This window comes from Danio rerio, chromosome 20 (assembly GCF_049306965.1).
Source record: "Danio rerio strain Tuebingen ecotype United States chromosome 20, GRCz12tu, whole genome shotgun sequence".
NCBI lineage: Eukaryota > Metazoa > Chordata > Actinopteri > Cypriniformes > Danionidae > Danio > Danio rerio.
The window spans coordinates 50336234-50356820 of NC_133195.1; the positions used below are offsets into that span (position 1 = coordinate 50336234).

Consider the following 20587-nt stretch of genomic DNA (forward strand, 5'->3'; position numbering starts at 1 on the left):
TTTTTTAATTATAGCAATTTTCATTTGCGTTTTTAATGCAGCCTTGCTTAATAAAATGATACAGATTGTGGTTGAAATTTTAAATGGTGCAATGCATGTTTAGAAATTGTATTAGAGGTGCTGTATGTAAGATTTTGACTTTTCTAAATCTTTAACATATTTGTTTGTTTGAAAAACATGCTAAAGTCAGTTATTCTCCTTTGAAAAATGTGCGTTCCGTGTTTGAATGTCCTTCTTTGTTTTGGTCTCTATAACAAGCCCACTGCCACTTTACCCAAATATATTTCAGAACTTTGGGTTTCCTGGGTGGAAAACGGCATAATTCATTTCAGGCTTGAAGGCCACTACAGAAACATATACAATAGCATTTCAGATCACAATATAAGGCTTCAGGCATGCCAACGATCTGGTGGCAATCCGGGAAACCCGTGTGTGAATCATGTTGAGTAGGAGGGACCGGATAAAATAAACCCTCTCAGGGTTTTTAAATTTTTACCGCAGTACCTAGTTTAACCAATAGGTGTCAATCCAACATACAGCACGTTTAAATCAAATCAAGTCACATTGCAAAAAAAGAATGTCCATACTCGAATGCCGCTGGAAGATCCCAGGAACATCCCAGGTTACGACTGAGATGTTGCGACAAGTATCAACGCTATGGGTACACTTTCTATTCGAGGAAGTCCTGAAGCACGTGTAAATGTAATTGGAGGGACGTCAGACCAGATAGTTCAGAAAGCTAGTGCTTGCTCAATACAGCTTCAACTTCAACTAACATGCAATCCAGGCATGTAGGGAGTGTGGCAAAGAAAAGCTGCATCTCGTTCCCCCCAGGGAGCCATGACTAAAGTCGTAACTTTCAGGGAATTTCAATGCTGTGCAAAGCAAATTAAGCCTTTCCTGGTCTAATGATGTCAACGGACGTGGATTAAAGGCCTGCAGCACTATAAGATTAGCCACAATAGTGGGAACCTTAGGTATGTACTGCGACCTGACCATTCCAGGGGCGAAGTCCAAGTTTGAAGGGGCCACAGATGGGGCCTGTAGGTCTTGCACTCTTTTGAGGTGGACAAGATTTGAACTGAATTCTGTATCACTTCTCAGTTTTTAGCCGGGCCCACTGTGAGACATTCTGCAGACACCTCCAAGACTAGCCTCTGGATATTAGAGCAGGAAACTGCCGAATTAACAGACCGAGAGGGCATAAGACCTCAAGCGGTCCTACAACACTTGGAAGGGGATTGCCAAAGGCAGCTGCGCCCTGAAGCACAGAATGTGGCAGGATAAGTGGAGGTCACGGAGGTTACTAGGAGGGGCAAGTGCTACATACTGTAGTTGACACTGCCTAACGCCAGAGGGGACTGCCCTCATAGTCCTGACTCTCCTTGTGCACTGCTCTATACTGGTTCGAGGAGCTGGTAGACAGCTGTAACTGCTCCCACCTTGCAGTATCACAGGCCTTCGATTGCGGGGGAAAGGAACCTCCCATAGGAGCTTGACATTAAAGGAAGATTTTCCTATCCTAGGTCTCATCGTAATTACCATAGCCGCCATAGAGCAGCCAAGAGATCTAGCTATTTCCTTAGTAGCACAGAGAGCAAGATCTGATGCTCGATATAGTTTTCTCAGATCATCTCTCAGATTGATGCGTCCTGGTGACAACGTTCTGACAGTTTTTACGCGTGCTTCAAGACTTCCTCAACTTTAAAGTGTACCCATAGCATCAATATTTGACGCAGCGTTGATGTTCCCTAAAGGGAAAGTGTGACTTTTACTTGGCCATCAGATGGAGTTGTGGTGTGAACATAGCTTAGCTGAACCTGAAGCAAAAAGAAAGTCCGAACCAGAGAGAGAAATTCCGAAGCACCATGAAGCTGCACCATGGAGAATCTGCGGCACCATTAAGCTCCCTTCACCGTCAGTAAAAACACCTGATACCTGACTGAAACACACACACAAACACAAAATATAGTGGTGTCGAGTAAAAACAGCAGAATCGGATGCCAGTGATTCCAGCTGTTTCAGCATGCGGAAGGTCTGTGTGTGTTTCTGCTGGCAGATATATTGCATCAGACGACAACAAACCATAAAGTAAATCAACATCTCTCATAAAAGACCAGTTCAGCCAAAAATGTCCCGTCTGTTACCAGTCAGTGCGTTTAAATGGACAACAGTTTTCTGATATTAGCATGATTAAAACGTATCATGCAAACTGAGATTTCTGATAACCTTAAATCTGCTTGATCTGAATTAAGATGTGTGGAATATTCCTATTTTAATGCAGTATATTCACATTTAAGTTTGCGTAAAATCGACATTTACAATGTTTCCTTTGTTAGCACACAATGCTGAACTCAGGGGCGTCGCCAGCAATTATAGGGTGGGCCATGTTAGCAATCTTGTAAATGAACAGTGGTGGGAGTCGGGGGCAGGGGGTGGTGAGGTTATCCCTGGGCCCCCTTGTAACCAGTCAATGGGCCCCTAAATTGCCAGGGCCCTATGAACTCTGTAATACTTTTCCCCTTCTACGCCCCTGGCTATACTTTAGTTGAACAATTAATCAGTGCAACTAATCCACTCAAAAAGGTTGTTTTGGTAATCTTCAATCAAAGTTTGAACATTCGCTTCTGATTTTGGAGTGGCGGTACTTCTCTGATGTCAGTTTTATGGCTTCTGACACAACGCCCCTCTCCTTCTTAACCACGCACCGCTTACTGTTAGTTTGCTATGAAGGAATATTCACAAAAATAATGCCCCGCCCCCTACTCAATATTCCGTTTCAGTTGGAAGTACATCAACAAAGTGACTTTATTTACACTATTGCCGTCGATTAGGTAATTTAGCAACAGGATTCACATACAGCGGTGTTTAACGACTTTGAACAAGAATGTTTGCACGTATAGCACGGCAAATAACTATCTGCACTTGAAGCTTTCGCAATAGTAAAAATTAACTGTATTTAGTACAATAACGGACACAAATTGTATGTTTATATAAAAAATTCCATAGTACACATTGGATGGTGACACATAAAAAAACAAATTTCGAATATAAAAATCTACCAATTCCCACAATAGAGCTAAAGGGTTAACGCATTTGCAGATTAAACTATGCCCTATGAAAACATTTTGTGCGTCTCATGGACTAAACCGCGTTGGGATGTTGTCGTGGATGAAAGTAAAGAGAGGGGGATGTTGCTGCAGAAGACATTGAACAGCGGGGGGAGGGGGAGGGGTTGTTGCAGACAAAATTGAAGAGCGCAGGGGGAGGGGGAATGTTGTGGCGTATAAAAGTAAAGAGAGGGAGATTGTTGTCGTGGATGAAAGTAAGCAGCGCAGGAGGAAGTGGCTGCAGACAAAATTGAATAGAACGGGGAGGGGTGGATGTTGTCAAAGATGAAAGAGGGGGGGGCCTCGTCGCGGACAAAAGTGAACAGAGCAAGGGAGGTTGTTGTAGACGAAATTGAAGAGCGTGAGGGAGGGGGGGGATGTTGTTGCAGACGAAAGTTGGGGGGGGATGTTGTTACGGGAAAAAGTGAAGAGCAGGGGGGAGGGGGGGTTGTCGTAGAGGAAAGTGAACAGCTGGGGATGGGGGGTCAGAGATGTTGTGTTGTCGTGGACAAAAAAGACAGGAGGTTGGGGGGTGATTTGTGGTCTGATGTTGCGGACGATAGTAGTTGGGTGTCGAGGGGTAAGGGGTAAGGAGTGTTGTCGTGGAGGTTTCCCTGCTGAAAAATCCAGCTTAAACCAGCCTAGGCTGGTTGGCTGGTTTTAGCTGGTCGACCAGGCTGGTTTTAGAGGGGTTTTGGCCACTTCCAGGCTGGTTTCCAGCCATTTCCAGCCTGGTTTTAGCTGGTCAGGCTGGGAGATGACCAGCTAAAACCAGCTTGACCAGCCTAGCCAAGCTGGGAGTCCAGCCAAAACCAGCTATATCCAGCTTAAACCAGGCTGGTCAAGCTGGTTTTAGCTGGATTTGGCTGGTCACCAGGCTGGAAATGGCTGGAAACCAGCCTGGAAATGGCCAAAACCCCTCTAAAACCAGCCTGGTCAACCAGCTAAAACCAGCCAACCAGCCTAGGCTGGTTTAAGCTGGATTTTTCAGCAGGGTTGGGGTCCCTAATAGTATCCCTGGGGGCCCCAAAATAGTGTGGGGCCCTAGAATCGTCCCAACTCCAGCCCCCCTCCCCCTGGCAGCGCCCCTGACCACATGACTCCATTATGTTTGTCTTGTTTACTGTTGGTTGCTAGGTTACCAATACAGCAGTTAGCTGCTCTAACATCTTGATAGAAACATACATATTTTGTGCTTAGGATTTTAATATTTTCTTTGCCCAAGCTATGAGGAGAATCTCTTCACATTAGGTTGAATACCTGACTTGTGTACTATAATGTAAACAAAATGGGAACAGAAAATTTATAAAGCATACCCAAAACATGCATCTTAAAGTGATAGTTCTCCCCCCAAAATAACATTTACTCACCCTAAAGTGGGTTTATGAGCTTTATGAGCTTTTTTCCTGTTGAAAACAAAAGAAGATACTTTGAAAAATGTGAAAACCAGTAACCATTGATATCTATAGTAGGAAAACATACCATGGTTGTGAATGACTGCTGGTTTTCAGCATTCAACAGAATATAGAAACTCATAAAAGCCTGGTACAAATGAAGGATAAGTAAATAACGACACTTCATTTTAGGGTGAACTATCCCTTTAATATCGTCTTTTCAGAACAAGATAACTAATATAATTACTGATGTCCATGTAAACGTACCCACGCCCACTGACTTCAACAGTAAAGAGACCAAAAATACTATGGAAGTCAATGGCAGCCTAATTGGTTCGGCTCCAACATTTTTCAAGATATCTCTTTTTGTATTGCACAGAAGACATAGAGTTAATCAGAATGTAATTTTGATCAGATTAATAAATAATTAAACTGCTGATGTCCATGTTTGAAACGTACCCACACCCACTCACTGCCATAGTAGGGAGATCAAAAAATACTATGGAAGTCAATGGGAGCCAAAATGGTTGGGGTCTAACATTCTTCAAGTTATCTCTTTTTGTATTGCAAAGAATACAAAATTAATCAGTATGTTAATTTTGATTGGATTGATAAATAATTACATTTCCAATGTCCATGTAATCGTACCCACACCCACTCACTTCCATAGTAAGGAGACTAATACTATGGAAGTCAATGGTTCGGATTCAACATTCTTGGAGAGATCTTGTTTTGTGTTGCACAGAAGACATTACGTTATTCAGAATGTACATTTTTGGGTGAACTGTCCATTCGAGGTGCATGAGTGTGTAACACATCTCTCAGCCAGAGTGTGTGTGTGTGTTTCTCACTGTATGTGCCCTCTATAGGCTCCATCAGAAAGGCATCATACGAAAATTTGAGAATTTGTATTGCTGAGAGACTGAAAGACAAGGAGAGAAAAGAGCACCATAGTAGAGTTGTGTGTGAACAGTTATTGTTGTATACTGTAGCTGTACCCTATGACGAGTGTATATCAACTGTAAACAGTGTAACTGTATACAGTTGGTTTTTCGAGCACCTTTTCTCTCTCACAGGAAACGTGTGTGTGGAAATGATGTTACAGATACATTTTCTAAGCAGGCTAGTGTACAACAGCATGTTAATCTGACACTTGCACCTAATAAATCCAATTTTACTTGATTTTTCTTAAAGTAATTGTAGAAATAATGGGAACTTATGCTTAATTAATCACATGACATTATGTCGAGCCAGTTTTTTCTCCCAAGAGCTGCTTAACAGAGAAAATATTTTTAAGCACACCTTTAAACATAATAGTTTTAATAACTTATTTATAATAACTGATTTCTTTTATCATTGTCATGATGACAGATATATAATATTTGACTGGATATTTTTCTAAATACTAGTATTCAGTTTAAAGTGACATTTAAAGGCTTAACTAGGTTTGTATAACGATGGTTTGTTCTGTAGACAATCAAAAATTATTATTGCTTAAAGGGGCTAATAATTTTGACCTTAAAATAGCTTTTAAAAAATTGTAAAGCTGCTTTTATTCTAGCCGAAATAAAACAAATAAGACTTTCTCCAGAAGAAAAAATATTATAGGAAATACTGTGAAAAATTTCTTGCTCTGTTTAACATCATTTGGGAAATATTTGAAAAACTATTTAGCAGATGATAAAGCAACACAAGTATGCTTTCAAATAAATATGTGAAGTGTCCTGTGGTTGAATGGTCATATTAAGATAGCACCAGCTGTTCAGAGGCCACAAGCAACAATGATGAACACAGGAAGGTTGGACTTGATGATGTCATCGTGCACTGGCGGGCGGGGCTTCATTAACAGGCAAAGTATTCCTTCAGTGGAGCAAAGAGGTGGCGAATGACGGGGACGCTCCATGATCTACCCAGCAGCCTCTGTCTGGCCAGACGACTCATGTTGGACACGTCAGTGTAATGGACGGGAAAGCCGAAAACTCTGAAAGACGCATGAAGAAGGGGTTTTTAAACACATGCAAATACAAAGTGGTGAGTCTAATGAAGTCAAAAGTTAAAAAGAAAAAAAACATTAATATAATTAGACATTTTTTGCACGGTGTTATTTAGATGATATAAATAAAAGCTTATAGAGAGTTAATATATATATATATATATACCATAGTTCGGTCTGGTTCTCGAATCTGATTGGCTGATAGCTGTGCGATATTCTGCAATAAAAGCACTCGTACAGCTTCTTCACCCATGTGTATTACTCCGCCCACATAGAGTGACAGCAGATCAATAGACTCACTACAGTTTGACGAATATTGCAGCTGTTGGACAACATAATGTACTTTTAAGGCTTTTTAGGTGAGAATGTAGTTGTTTAGATTGAAACTGCAGTTTATTTATAAGGATAGAGCCTATTTTAAAATACTTCAACCATCAGCAACCATCAGTCTGACATACAAAGATGGTTGCTCCACAAGATGACGACAGAGACCGCATAATAAATCCTCAGAGAAGAAAAGACGTATTCGTATTTCAAACTACAGCTGATCAAATTATTATAAAACAGGTAAGTGACAATCTAAGTCGATCTTTCTCTTTTGTATGTTGTAGTGCTGTATTTATACCACAGTAATCTGCTAGTGTTTGCTTTGGCTTTTTCGGGGTTAATTATTGTGATCTCCTGATTGCAACAGAAATACTGGGAAATCTGTAGACTGATGGTATTTCATGCCGTTCAGTCTTAAAATCTTAAAATTTCAGCAAAATCACCTGTTTTGTCATCACTTTAGACATTATGCTAGAGAATCATTCAGATACTAGCTCTAAAGTGACATGTTTTTAAGCAACGGGTTCTCAACATTTATATATTGGATTCATACATCCTCTGTATGAATCTCTCATTTAAGTTAATATTTTCTATAGGAAACTATACAATATTATATTTGTGCATATACCTGTACATTAGATTAGTCGGAACTGAAGACACATCTGGAGCTAATCTAACAAAATAACTTATGATAACAGTGCAAAAATGAGTAGCTCAAATGTATATGTTAGGGGAAAATATTACATAAATAAAAAACTTAAGAGTAAAGATCAAGAGAAACATAATATACAAAATTTTGTAATTTGTATTTTTTTTGCAATATTTAGCATGAATTTAAATGTATTATCTTTCTATATTTAAAGATGTTCAGTGACTAAAATATTATTTGAATAAATATATCTGTTTTGTTCGAACACACCAAAATATACAACGTATAATCATCATTATAAAAACATAAAATATGCAGCATACTCATTAATATGACTATTATCATCAATGTTTAGTTCTGTTTTCATTACAAAAATATTAAATTAGTCAAATTACCAAAACTTCTACAGTTATTAAAATATACAATACAATTGAACATTTCCCATTATTCTCAACAATGTTTGTATTCACACATTTAATTATTAACCTTAACATGTAAAAATAACACCGAACAATACTAAAAAAATTTCTATTTTACAGTTTAAGTGATTTTATTAAGTAGTGGCAATTTAAAGAAATATGCATAAGTATATAAAATATCCCCCAAAAGAAACAACCTTCCTCTAGTTTTTCTTTAGATTTTGGGATAAATAGAGCCTCACCTCTCCATCTCTGTGCACCACAGGATATCCTCTTTATTGTTCATGTACACCGGGTAGTGCTGGTCTTTGCCTTGTTTTATGGAGTTTGAGCGAGTTGTGATGGTTCGCACTTTATTGAACTGAAAAACAAACCCAGTACAAAAAAACAAAACCTACTGTGAAGCAGCAAGTCTTCTGATTATGGTCAAAAAACAAAAAAAAAGCACACAAAAAACCTTATCATCTGTCTGAAAACTCACTGACGATACAAGATGTAATACAAGTCTCTGGTGCCCTAGCACAAATACAGCACAGATCAAAGGACCTTTTTCACAAGACTGTTATGACGGGTTTAACGGTCATCAAAATATTTAATCCTTGAAAGTTTTGATTATTTTAATAAAAAAACATGTGCAAATGTTTGTGTATGTATATCATCTTTGCATCAAATTACAAAAGACAAATTAGCGCTTGCGTTTGTAATGCAGAGTCTATTGGAGCAGGACAGTAAATTTGAGATCGACCTGAGCTCAATCTCCCCTCGAAAGCGAGGGAGCCCTGGGCCCAAAGATCCCTTAAGCTCAGGGCTCTCCCTTGAAACAACATGCCAAACAAGCTATGCATAAATCATGAGCTAAGTGTGAATTCTTGAAATACATCTATTCAGAAGTACAGAATATGCACTGACTTGTGAAATGGTAAGGGTTATAACCTAATTAATACATATTAAAGCTCTTTAACATTATTAAATGTACATGCTGAATCACTGATATGTGTTGGTTTGCACTGAGTCACAGTTCAATGTGTTCAATGTGTTTTGATCCAGGAGTGCAATACCTAGTTCTACCATTGGGTGTTAAACTTACATACTGCACCTTTAATAATGAACACACATACAAACACAAACACACACCTTAGCTGTGCGTCCATGTTCCAGACAGTCTTGCAGATCGAGTTTGTCATTCACCATAGCAGTCAGTGGCCTGAAAAGAGAAACACAAAGGGCTCTATTTAAAAGGTCCCGCGAAGTGCTTTAAAATGTGCGCTTTTTATTCGATGTTTAAGGTAATCTAAACAGAAAAATAAACTAAGGGCGGGGCATAGAGTAGCTCCTGCCTATTAAAAACAGCCAATAGCGTTTCATTTTTAATCACAGCTCTGCCATTGAGGGTGGTTGAGATCAAGCACATCAAATGAAAAGCAATTGAGAGGAAACTGTTTCAACTGTTTTATTCATTAGTTTTTCTAATCTGTTGATCATTTTGATGTCTATTGCACATGTGTTTCGAACGCTAGTAAAATAGCAGCCACTCTCAGACACAAGCAGTCTTACCGATTCATCCCAGGAAGGTTCCCCCAGAAGTATCGAGCTCTGTGTGCGGCTGACACCTCCTTAGCATCGATCATGACTGGATTACACTGGACACAAACGAGTAAACAATAAATGAGATATTTCAGAAGAAATTCAAGGTTCATTAAATGACTACAGTTTGAATCAACGTTATTATAGCTGAGGAAAACAGACGGAAAAACAAAAACTACAATTTTAAATGGAAATAAAAATAAAAACTAGAACTAACTGAAACTGTATCATGTACTCACAAAACTAATTGAAACTAACTAGAATTATAGCAAAAACCTCCTTCGTTTTCATCTTTGTAAATGTATTTAATACATAAGTCTACTGTAAGCCTTATATGGCCCGTTTCCACTGAGTGGTACAGTTCGGTTCGGTTTGGTACGCTTTTATGGCCGTTTCCACTGTCAAAAGGCGTACTGAACCAAACTGTACCACTTTTTTGGCACCCTTTCGAAAGGGTCCCAAACACGAGAAAGGTTACCAAAAGGTGGAGCTAGATGCGCAGCTGAACGCTATTGGTTTACAGAGATACTTCATTCGCTTGCACAACAAGCCAGATTGTAAACAAAGGACCCGCCATGTTTGAAATACACAGCGAGAGATTACAGCGGAATTATATATACATATGCAGCCATGGTCGATCCGGGCTCAAACAAACCATGTCGTCGTCATGATAAACAGCCACAAAGCCATGGAGAAGAGCAGATTCACCCTGTGCCTCGTAGTTTTTTACGAGCCAGTCTGAAGCCCGAGTGGTTTCACTTTCTTCCTTGCGCTCGCCGCGCATTTCTATCTGAAATAACAAACTTCTTGAGCTGATGATGATAACGTGCACTTATTTATTGACAAGCTTTGGAAACCCGATCCTGTGAGAAGCTGACAAACGCGAGAGTGAAACATTCAGAAAGAAAAGGACAAACGCGAAAGTGGATCGCTGAAAAAAAGGGGAATCCAAGGAGCACGTTATTTCTTCAGCAAACGTGAACAAACTGCTTTGTTTTCAATTTTATTATCACCTTTTGGAGTAATATGAACTGGGAATGATGGAGTGACTCTCTAACAGAGGCTTCATGTGCTGCTGAAGATTACAGACACAGATGAGAGGTTTTCACTGACTGTAGGCTATACTTTGAGTTGTTTTGAACCTAATTAAAGACAAAATGTCTGCTTTGTGTAGTTCTTCTATAGTTGGTAACATATCGGAGACTGTAAGGGTCTGTATGTGTTCAAATATGTTCATTTATTTATTGATTTAATATAATTACAGACGTTACAGTAGCCTATTTCACACTGTCATTGATCTGCAGTTATAAACAACTCATGGTTATATAAAAGTTAGTAATAAACATTTATACACAAGTATTTATGTGCATCTGTTTTGTGAGAAGTGCTTTTCATATGATATGTGAACGACCTGTGCAGCTTTATTGAAGACATTTTCTCGAGCGAAAATGACGTCGACTGAAACTTTGTCATACACCACGCCCACCAAAAGGGGACCCTTGGTAGTGGAAACGCAAGCCTGATAAAGGTGACCTGTACCGACCCAAACCGTACCGTACTGTACCAGTCAGTGGAAACGAGCCATTAGAAGTAAATTTATTTACTTCATGCTGCCAGGTGTTTGATCCGTACGGCACCTCAGAGTCTGTGATGCCATTGGCCAGATCAAGCCAGTTCTCTTCCATTCGATCCTTGCTGTTGCTCCCACGACAACAACAACGAGTGAACATGACAGCAGCATGGTGACAGCATTAAATACAGAGACTTAAAATGATTGATCTAACACATTTGTGCCCAATAATGGGTTTTATTTCTGTTTTAGTGAGTGCGAACGAATCATTCGTTTTATCCTGATCTTCTAAGTCAGTGGTTCTCAAATTGTGGTACATGTACCACAAGTGGTACCCAGACTTCCTTCTAGTGGTACGCGGAGGAATCGCTGAATAATTCAAGTAAAACAATGAACACACTTTTAACCATTTTTTTGCAAACAATAACTATGATGCAGGCCTGGATTGGCTAATTGGGAGGACTGGGAGAATTCTCGGTGGGCCGGTCCGTTTTTTGGCCGCGAGGGCCGGTGTCCCTAGCTCCAGAATCTGTTGCTCTTAGCAGTCACTGTTTTTAAATTAATTTATTTATTTACTTGACCACAGTCTTCTTTTAAATTAGGTTATGACGCTGCCGACCCGGGTTTGATCCTCGTCTGAGTAATTTATTTATTTCATTTTTATTGTTAAGACATATAATACTGTTAGGGTTGTTGAACATATGAAGTTCTAATGCTGCGTTTACACCAGACGCGGCACGCGCGTCAAGCGCGAGTGATTTACATGTTAAGTCAATGCAAACGCGCGAATAGACATCCTGCGGCGCGATACGTGCGAATGGCACGGCGCGAATTAAGCGTTTTGTGCGTTTGACACGCTTAATGAGCGTTTTGCGCGAATCTCTCGAATTCGAAAATCTGAACATCAGCGTACATTCGCGCCGCGTTAACCAATCAGAAGCTTGCTCTTGTGGGGGCGTGATTGTGACGTAGAACCTGTTGTCGGTGTTCCGAGGAAAATCCTCCAGCCTTCACCGACAACAGTTCATCAAACTCGGCTTGGCTCAGTCAGAAGCACCGGTGAAGTCTCTGTCATCCAGGTTCAGTTTCTGGAGGAGTTTATGAGCTCACAGAGCTGGATGCACCTCTGAAAGAATGTAGTGGACTCAGACACGACCCTAAACGTATCGACGCTGTTTTTCAGTCTTCATAAAGCACATAAACACTGTTATTTTCTTCATAAAATCCATGTTAGCCATTTAGCTATGAAGCTAGAGTCTTCGGGCAGACAGAAGCCCTGCCCATCACGCGAATCCGTGTCTGTTCTGAAGTGTATTTGACACGCGAATGAAGCGGGGTTTGACGCGCGAATGAAGCGAGTAAACTCAAATGTTCACGCGGCGAATAGCGTGATTTATCTGCACGTTCCGCGTCTGGTGTGAACACAGCATAAAGCAGCAGTTTTCTCAAAAAAAGACGTGATAGTGTAATTAGAAACTGAATTGGAAATGACCTTATTTTAATATAGTCAATCGTGAACTGAGGTGGGCCGGTCTGAGGCTTGAAACTCTAGGGCTGAAAAGGAGTCCCACTCCGGCCCTGCTATGATGTGATCAGGAAATTGATTTTAATAGGCTAAACTTTTTAATTTTATTTTCATGTTTTTATTATTTGTTATGCATCCTATCATTTGAGGTTATTTTCCTCCCCATTCTTGACATGGTTGTTGGGGCCATATCTCGTATTTTTTATCTCCCAATGTTGACAGGTATATTTTAATCAATTGCTTCTCTGACACACATAGCCTACTCTAACATGCAGTAAGCAGATCTAATTTGTAATTTAAATATGTAAATCCAAATCATAGATTTAAAATACAAGTTAATGTTTAGATTTTAAAGATATACAAATAAGTCATATATACATGCAACATATATACATGCAACAGAGTTATATATGAACTATTTGACATATGGCATAACATATATTGTTAATGTCCAAGAAACATTTGCAGGTTTTGATGAATAGGCTCTGGATACACGTTTCAAAAAATGTATCTTTGGTTGAAAGTTTATTATAAAATATTTATTCTAACAATTTTGAATCTCGCACCTAACAAGTATCCTTATTTGGAAAAAAAAAACTAATAGTAAAACTACTACAAACTAAACTAAAACTAAGCAATTTCAAAATTTAAAAACGAATAAAACTAGCAGATCTACCCAACTAAAAGTAACTGAAATTAAAAACAAAAATCTAAACTAAATAAAAACTAAACCAATGAAAAATGCTAAACTATTATAACCTTGGTTTGAACGCGTGTTGTTGTAGTGTATTTACACACCTCCAGAAAGCGTGAGATGTCTTTCTTGTCACTGACCCCCATTGCAACCACGTTCTCGAACAGCCAGAAAAACGGCCGGTCGTCTCCTTCTTTAGGCCGCGCTTCGTGAAGCAGCCGGTAAAACTCAAAGAACAGGCGCCCGGTTCCCTCTGCGCATAAACAAACACTTATTAAACACAAGTTTATAGACGAACGCACAAACAAATCTTATGATTTTAGTGAGGAAAATGGATCTAATGGCGTGTGTCATACCAAACAAGCCTTTCCTAGCAGGGTTGACGATGGACAGATCATTACAGGGACTTCCACCAATCACAAGATCAAACGGCCCCCACTCCTGAATCTGCAGAGACAAACAAGAAGTGTGATAAATGGGGTTATAAAATATTTCACTAATTAATTGTTTCCATTAGAGCCTGGCTATATTCACAACCTTATGTCAAACCGTTATTAAACCCCTTATACAAGTGATTTTTGCATGATAGGTCCTCTTTAATTGATCTAAGATGATTAGGCAGATCCTGGATCTTTTAATCCTGAAAACTGATGACCTCCTTTATAATGTAATGTGTATTTATATAGTGCATTTATTGGGTATGGCCGTACACCCAAAGCATTCACAATCATAAGGGGCGTCTCTCGACACCACCACCCGTGTGCAGCATCTACTTGGATGATGCGACGGCAGCCACAGGACAACGGCGCCAGTGCGCTCACCACACAGTTTGAGTGGAGAGACAGTGATAGAGCCAATTTGTTGAATGGGGATGATTGGGAGGCCATGATGGGTAAAGGACCGATGGAGGGAAATTGGCCAAGACACCAGGGTTACACCCCTACTCTTTACAAGAAGTGCAATAGGATTTTTTTTAATGACCACAGAGAGTCAGGACCTCGGTTTCATCCGAAAGACAGCGCTCACTGACAGTATAGCATCCAATTCACTATACTGGGGCATTAGGACTCACACAGACCACAGGTTGAGCGCCCCCTGCTGGCCGCCACTTCCAACACTTCCTACATCAACCTAGTTTTCCCATGTGGTCTCCCATCCAGGTACTGACCAGGCTCAGCCCTGCTTAGCTTAAGTGAGTAACCAGTATTGGGCTGCAGGGTGATATGGCTGTGGCCTTTTTCTATTGTGATTTGATAGATCAAAATCCGTAGCAGGTGTAAACGGGCCTGTGAGACTGAAAGGGAATTTTGCTCACATGTTTGCGTGTGATGTTCCTGATGTCTCCAACATACGTGATCCGCTCAAAGTGTCGCACCATACCAACAGTGATGGAGTCCTCACACACCTCCGACGCCACATAACGATCCACCTGAATGCCCAGATCCTTCAGCACCAGCAGGCCTGAACACACAGATATATTAACAGATATATTAGACGGAGGGAAGATTCAACACATTTCTAAACACAATAGTTTTAATAACTAATTTCTAGAAACTGATTTTATTTCTCTTTGTCATGATGACAGTGAATAATATTTTACTTGATATTTTTTAAGACACTTCTATACTGCTTACAGTGACATTTAAAGGCTTAACTAGGTTGATTAGGTTAACTAGGCTGGTTAGGGTAATTAGGCAAGTCATTATATAAAGATGGTTTGTTCTGTAGATTATGGAGAAAAAATATAGCTTAAAGGGGCTAATAATTTTGGCCTTAAAATGGTGTTTAAAAAATTCAAAACTGCTTTTATTCTAGCCGAAATAAAACAAATAAGACTTTCTCCACAAGAAAAAATATTATCAGACATACTGTGAAAATTTCCTTGCTCTGTTAAACACAATTTGGGAAATATTTAAAAAAGAAAAAAATTCAAGGGGGCTAATAATTCTGACTTCAACTGTATATTTATAATTTTAGATGTTACAACCCCAAATCAGAAAAAGTTGGGGCAGTATGAAAAAACACACATAAAAAAATAGTGATTTCTAAATTTTCTTGACACATGGGCACAGGACTACTTTTTCTAACCTTTGTCAAGTACCACAGTACACGGCTACATCTACAAACGCCAGTGAAAACTATACAGTGGCAAAAGAAAGCCCTATGTTAACAGTGTCCAGAAGACTTCTCTGGGTCAGATGAATCAGTATTTTAGGTATTTTATTGAAGAAATGGACGCCTAGCGTTCTAGACCAAAGAAGAAAAGGATCACCCAGACTGTTACCAGCAAGTCCAAAAGCCAGGGTCTGACGTGGTCAAGTGCCCTTAGCAAAGGTGACTTGCACTTGCTTGATGGCACCATTAATGCTGAAAAGTATATAGAGATTTTGGAGCACAATATGCTGCCTTCTTTTCCCAGGACACACATGCATATTTCTACAAGACAATGCAAAACCACATTCTGCAAACATTACAAAGTGCTGGCTGCGGAGGAAGAGGAATACAGGTACTTGACTTGCCTGCCTGCAGTCCCGACCTGTCTACAATAGAAAATTTGAAGGGCAAAATGCAACAACAAAGACCTCGTACTAGTGCCCACCTTAAGATTTGTTAGCAGAAAAATGTGAAAAAAATTACACCTTAAAGGTTCAGGACACCCTGGAGAACTTTTTTTTTATATATATTAACAGATTTGTGTGTGTTGAGCATCAGTTAAGACAATGTTAGCACCCATCAGCTTTAATTGTGGGGAAAACTGGATAATTTTGAGCTTTTGTCAGCTAATTTCAGCTTCCGGGTTTAAAATGATTTTTGGGGCGGGATCAAAATCAGCGACGTAGCGAAGTACCGCAAGTGCAATGATGACGCGTCGGTTTCTCATTATTATTGAGAAGATCAGAAGAGCCGGCTGCTTAATTATTCATGAGAGCACGACAGCACGCGCTTTCCGAAGGCAAGGCAGACGCAGACCTGCCAGACCAGTGCCAAGCTCAAGCTGTGAGACAAGGACCCACGGGTATGCAGTAGCCGTTTGTGAAGGCTCGTATGTGTTTGTTTCCATGATCCACAGGGTTTGTTGCATGTTTTTCCCCGCAATCCTGTCAGGGCCGATCATACAGGAAAGCTGTGTGTGTGCTGCTAGCATTTTTGTCGGGAGAGCAGCACGAGAATTGGAGAATGGCGGATGTTGTCTTGTATCAGGAGTTCGTTCACATTCAGACATATCGCCGTGCTGCTGTGTTTGCCTAAATCCTCCAGATTACCAGCAGGGCTAATGGTTAAAATAGACAGGTCAGGAGACCTGCTGCACTGAGTCTGCTGGATACGGGGATTGAGGGAGAAGTCCTCATTTATAGGGTTTACATGAACACACTTATCTTTATAATGATATAAATTGTGGCTATGTATATATGAAATTACGAATAACAAATGTAGCAGGGCATTAAATTACTGTTTATTTCTTTGCATTTTAACTTTGTAAACTATAAACTCATGCGTCTCCTCACGGTTTGTCTCAATTTGTGAACTAACTGACATTAACAGTTGTTCGCTCCCCTTCTCCCCTGCTGGCCACGCCCACTCCTGCCCTATACTCGCGGAGCTCCACGCACATTAATCATGCATCTTTTGAAAAAATTCTGAAGTAGACTTTAACCAAAAGTGGGGGGTGTCATGGCCCTTTAAACACTTCATCACTTGTCTTCAATTGCTAAAAGTCTTTTAAGTGTTGTGAAAAGAAATGGCAACATTGGAAAGTGGTAAAAGCTTTACTGTTTTAATTTTTTCTTAAATATGTTGCAAACCAAAATTAGAATACGTGTTTATTTTGGAAAAAAAAAAGTCAAACGTTTTATTTTTCATCCATCTCTATTAATGTACTCATATTAAACAATAGCGGTCTTACCTGTAGCAATGCCATCAAATAAAGACAGAACTCTGATCGGCTGCCTCTTCTCAGGTGCTACTGGAGAATACAAAGCAGGTGGCTCCTGATAAAAGACACAGATTACAACCAGTGTTGGTTGTAATTAGTCACAAGATAACTAGTTACAGTAAAAAAGTTAAGCGATTACTGTTCATTTTCAGCTAGTTATAATTACATCCATTCAATCATTTTCCTTCGGGTCAGTCTCTACTTCAAAGGTCTCCACAGTGGAATGAACCGATAACTATTCCAGCATATGTTTTACACCGCGGATGTCCTTCCAGCTGCAACCCAGAACTAGGAAACATCCATCCACACTCATTCACACTAATACACTACGGCCAATTCAGTTTATTCAATTCACCTGTAGCGCATGTGTTTGGACTGTGGGGGAAACCGGAGCACCCGGAGGAAACCCACGCCAACATGGGGAGAACATGCAAACTCCACACAAAAAATGTCAGCTGACCCAGCTGGAACTCGAACCAGCGACATTCTTGCTGTGAGGCAACAGTGTTAACCACTCAGCCAGTGTGTTGCATTATTAAATATCATTGTCTTTAGCTAAAGGCCAACATTTGGAACCACTTGAGGAAGAGTAAATAGTGAGTTAATTTACATTTTGGGATCAACTATCCCTTTAAATGTCATTTAAGTGGTGCAATTAGTAATTAATTCCTTTTCTTAAAAATTTTTAAAGCAATTTTTCAAACACTGGTCATAACATGCACGCACGCGCACACACACATAATCTAAACTTACAAAGTCCTGGTCATGGTTGTTGGCGAAAAATAGCTGCAGTCGTGAGGTCCAGTCATCTCTGCGTCTCAGCAGGCCGAAGACGCTCCGGCTGCAGCACATATAGCAGTTCCAGGGGTCTTCACTAATAGCCGCCTGAGCACAACCGGTGCCCACCAGCAGGTCCACACACTCCACACAGTAACACCTACACACACACACACACACACACACACACACACACACACACACAAACCTCTTAGCTGGGAAGCTTTGGGAACTTCAAGATACAATTCCAATCCTGGGAGTCACAATCATTAATTCATTCATTCATTTTCTTGTCGACTTAATCCCTTTATTAATCCGGGGTCGCCAAAGCGGAATGAACCGCCAACTTATCCAGCAAGTTTTTACGGAGTGGATGCCCTTCAAGCCGCAACCCATCTCTGGGAAACATCCACACACACATTCACGCACACACTCATACACTATGGACAATTTAGCCTACCCAATTCACCTGTACCGCATGTCTTTGGACTGTGGGGGAAACCGGAGGACCCGGAGGAAACCCACGCGAAGGCAGGGAGAACATGCAAACTCCACACAGAACAGCCAACTGAGCCGAGGTTCGAACCAGCGACCCAGCAACCTTCTTGGTGTGAGGCGACAGCACTACCTACTGCGCCACTGCCTCGCCCGGAGTCGCAATCAAATCCCAAAATAATTCTTCAGCTATTGTTACGACCCTGGTCTAGGTTTAAGGACGCAACATAAAAAAACACCGGACAAATAAAATTCACTTTAATGGCCCTTTGGAGTCGGGTCTATTTATTTGACTTGGTTTTTTTTTTTTTGTCTTTTTTTTTTTATCACCCAAAACGTGAAGCCAACTACCTTGAGAGGACCCACAGAAAAATAATAAACAAAAAGTACACTCTAACTAAACACCCAAATGAAACCAACTACACTTTATAAAAATACAAAATCTACCCCTACCTCCCTGACTGTGTATAAAAAAACTGGATAAAATACTTAATATAGTATCATAAAAGAAAAGTCCAACCCCTACTGCTTCTCACAGTGCACAGAATTCAAGATTTACAATATCAACAAACAAAAACAAACAAACAAAATAACAAGAGGGGGAAACACGGATGGATACACAGCAAAGAGTCAAAATGTACACACCAACATGGGAAACACCATCAAAAATAACACTTAGCAACAAAATTGTTTTTATTTTTGTCGTCTGTGCAAATGCATCTTTCCAACTGTAGATTTTAACCACAATTGGAGCTTTTTTTGGTGCTTTTTTGAGTGCTTATACAGTTGAAGTCAGAATTATTAGCTCCCCTGTATATTTTTTACTTCAATTTCTGTTTAACGGAAATAAGATTTTTCTCAACACATTTCTAAACAGAATAGTTTTAATAATTCATTTCTAACAATGGGGGCCAGACAGAATCTGCACACAATTTTAACTATTCATGCGGAGAAGTTTGTAAAAAATCTGAGGATTTACATGAATGATTTTGGGAGTATCGTAACTAAAAATTTAATAATAATACCTTTTTACTTTTATTTAATGTTTAAAATGCAACTGTAGTTAGATCCACTTATGTGCTAAACAAAGCAGGTCTCATATAAAAGATCTTCTAATAGACAGAAAATATTACTTTACAAACCCTATGGTAAATACATCAAATAAATCACAACATTTTCACATTAGTTAATAATATCACTGAAATTAATTTAAAAACTGAATAAATATACATTTTCAAGAAAAATGCAGATTTCTGCGCATGCAGATTCCGTGTGGGCCTACTAATATCTGCTTTCTTTTATCTTTGCCATGATTATAGAACATAATATTTTACTAGAAAGTAAGTAAATATTTGCAAGACACTAGTATTCAGCGTAAAGTGACATTTAAAGACTTAACTAGGTTAACTAGGCAGGTTAAGGTAATTAGGCAAGTTATGATCTAACAGCGGTTTGTTCTGTAGATAATTTAAAAAAGTATTGCTTTAGGGAGCTAATAATATTAACCTTAAAATGGTTTAAAACAACTAAAAACTGTTTTTATTCTAGCTGAAATAAAACAAACAAGACTTTCTCCAGAAGAAAAAATATTAGAGGAAATACTGTGAAAAATTCCTTGCTCTCTTAAACATCATTTGGAAAATATTTCACAAGAGGGCAAATAATTTTGACTTTAACTGTATATTTTTGTCATCTGCATATTTCCAACTGTACATTTTAACCTGAATAAAAGTTGCTTTTGTTTATGAATGGAATATATGTCAGTGCTGCCATTTTAAAAATTCTTTATTTAATAATCAGCATGAACAAGCGCTGAATGTAACGCTCAAATGCCACAATACAAAGAGCAATTATGCAGATTTTATTCATTAATTTTTAAGATGTCAGTACTGTCATACAGAGATTCCAATCTCTCTCCCATATATGTTTACATAGCAGAAGAAACAGGTGACTTCCAGAATCAGAATCGGATCTTAAAGTCCCTAAAGATTCCCACCTCTAATATACAGCTGAAGTATTCCCTCCTGTGAATTTTCTTGCTTTTTTTTAAATATTTCCCAAGTTATGTTTATCAGAGCAAGGAATTTTTCACAGTATCTCCTATAATATTTTTTCT

General features: G+C 39.4%; 1 protein-coding gene across 12 annotated transcripts in view; it reads right to left on the bottom strand.

Moving 5' to 3' along the window:
• Nucleotides 1-6002: 6002 nt before the first annotated feature.
• dnmt3aa (DNA (cytosine-5-)-methyltransferase 3 alpha a) overlaps nt 6003-20587 on the bottom strand; it is a 128212-nt gene continuing 113627 nt past the window's right edge. For 11 of the 12 annotated variants that reach the window (XM_073932470.1, XM_073932469.1, XM_073932466.1 and 8 more), the window contains 9 exons: nt 17953-18136; nt 17170-17254; nt 14581-14726; nt 13622-13712; nt 13370-13518; nt 9447-9532; nt 9027-9096; nt 8135-8253; nt 6003-6485 (listed from right to left, as the gene is read on the bottom strand). In XM_073932470.1, the coding sequence (XP_073788571.1) occupies nt 6347-6485; nt 8135-8253; nt 9027-9096; nt 9447-9532; nt 13370-13518; nt 13622-13712; nt 14581-14726; nt 17170-17254; nt 17953-18136 (1069 nt within the window). In that variant the 3' untranslated portion in view covers nt 6003-6346. 12 annotated transcript variants of the gene reach the window in all.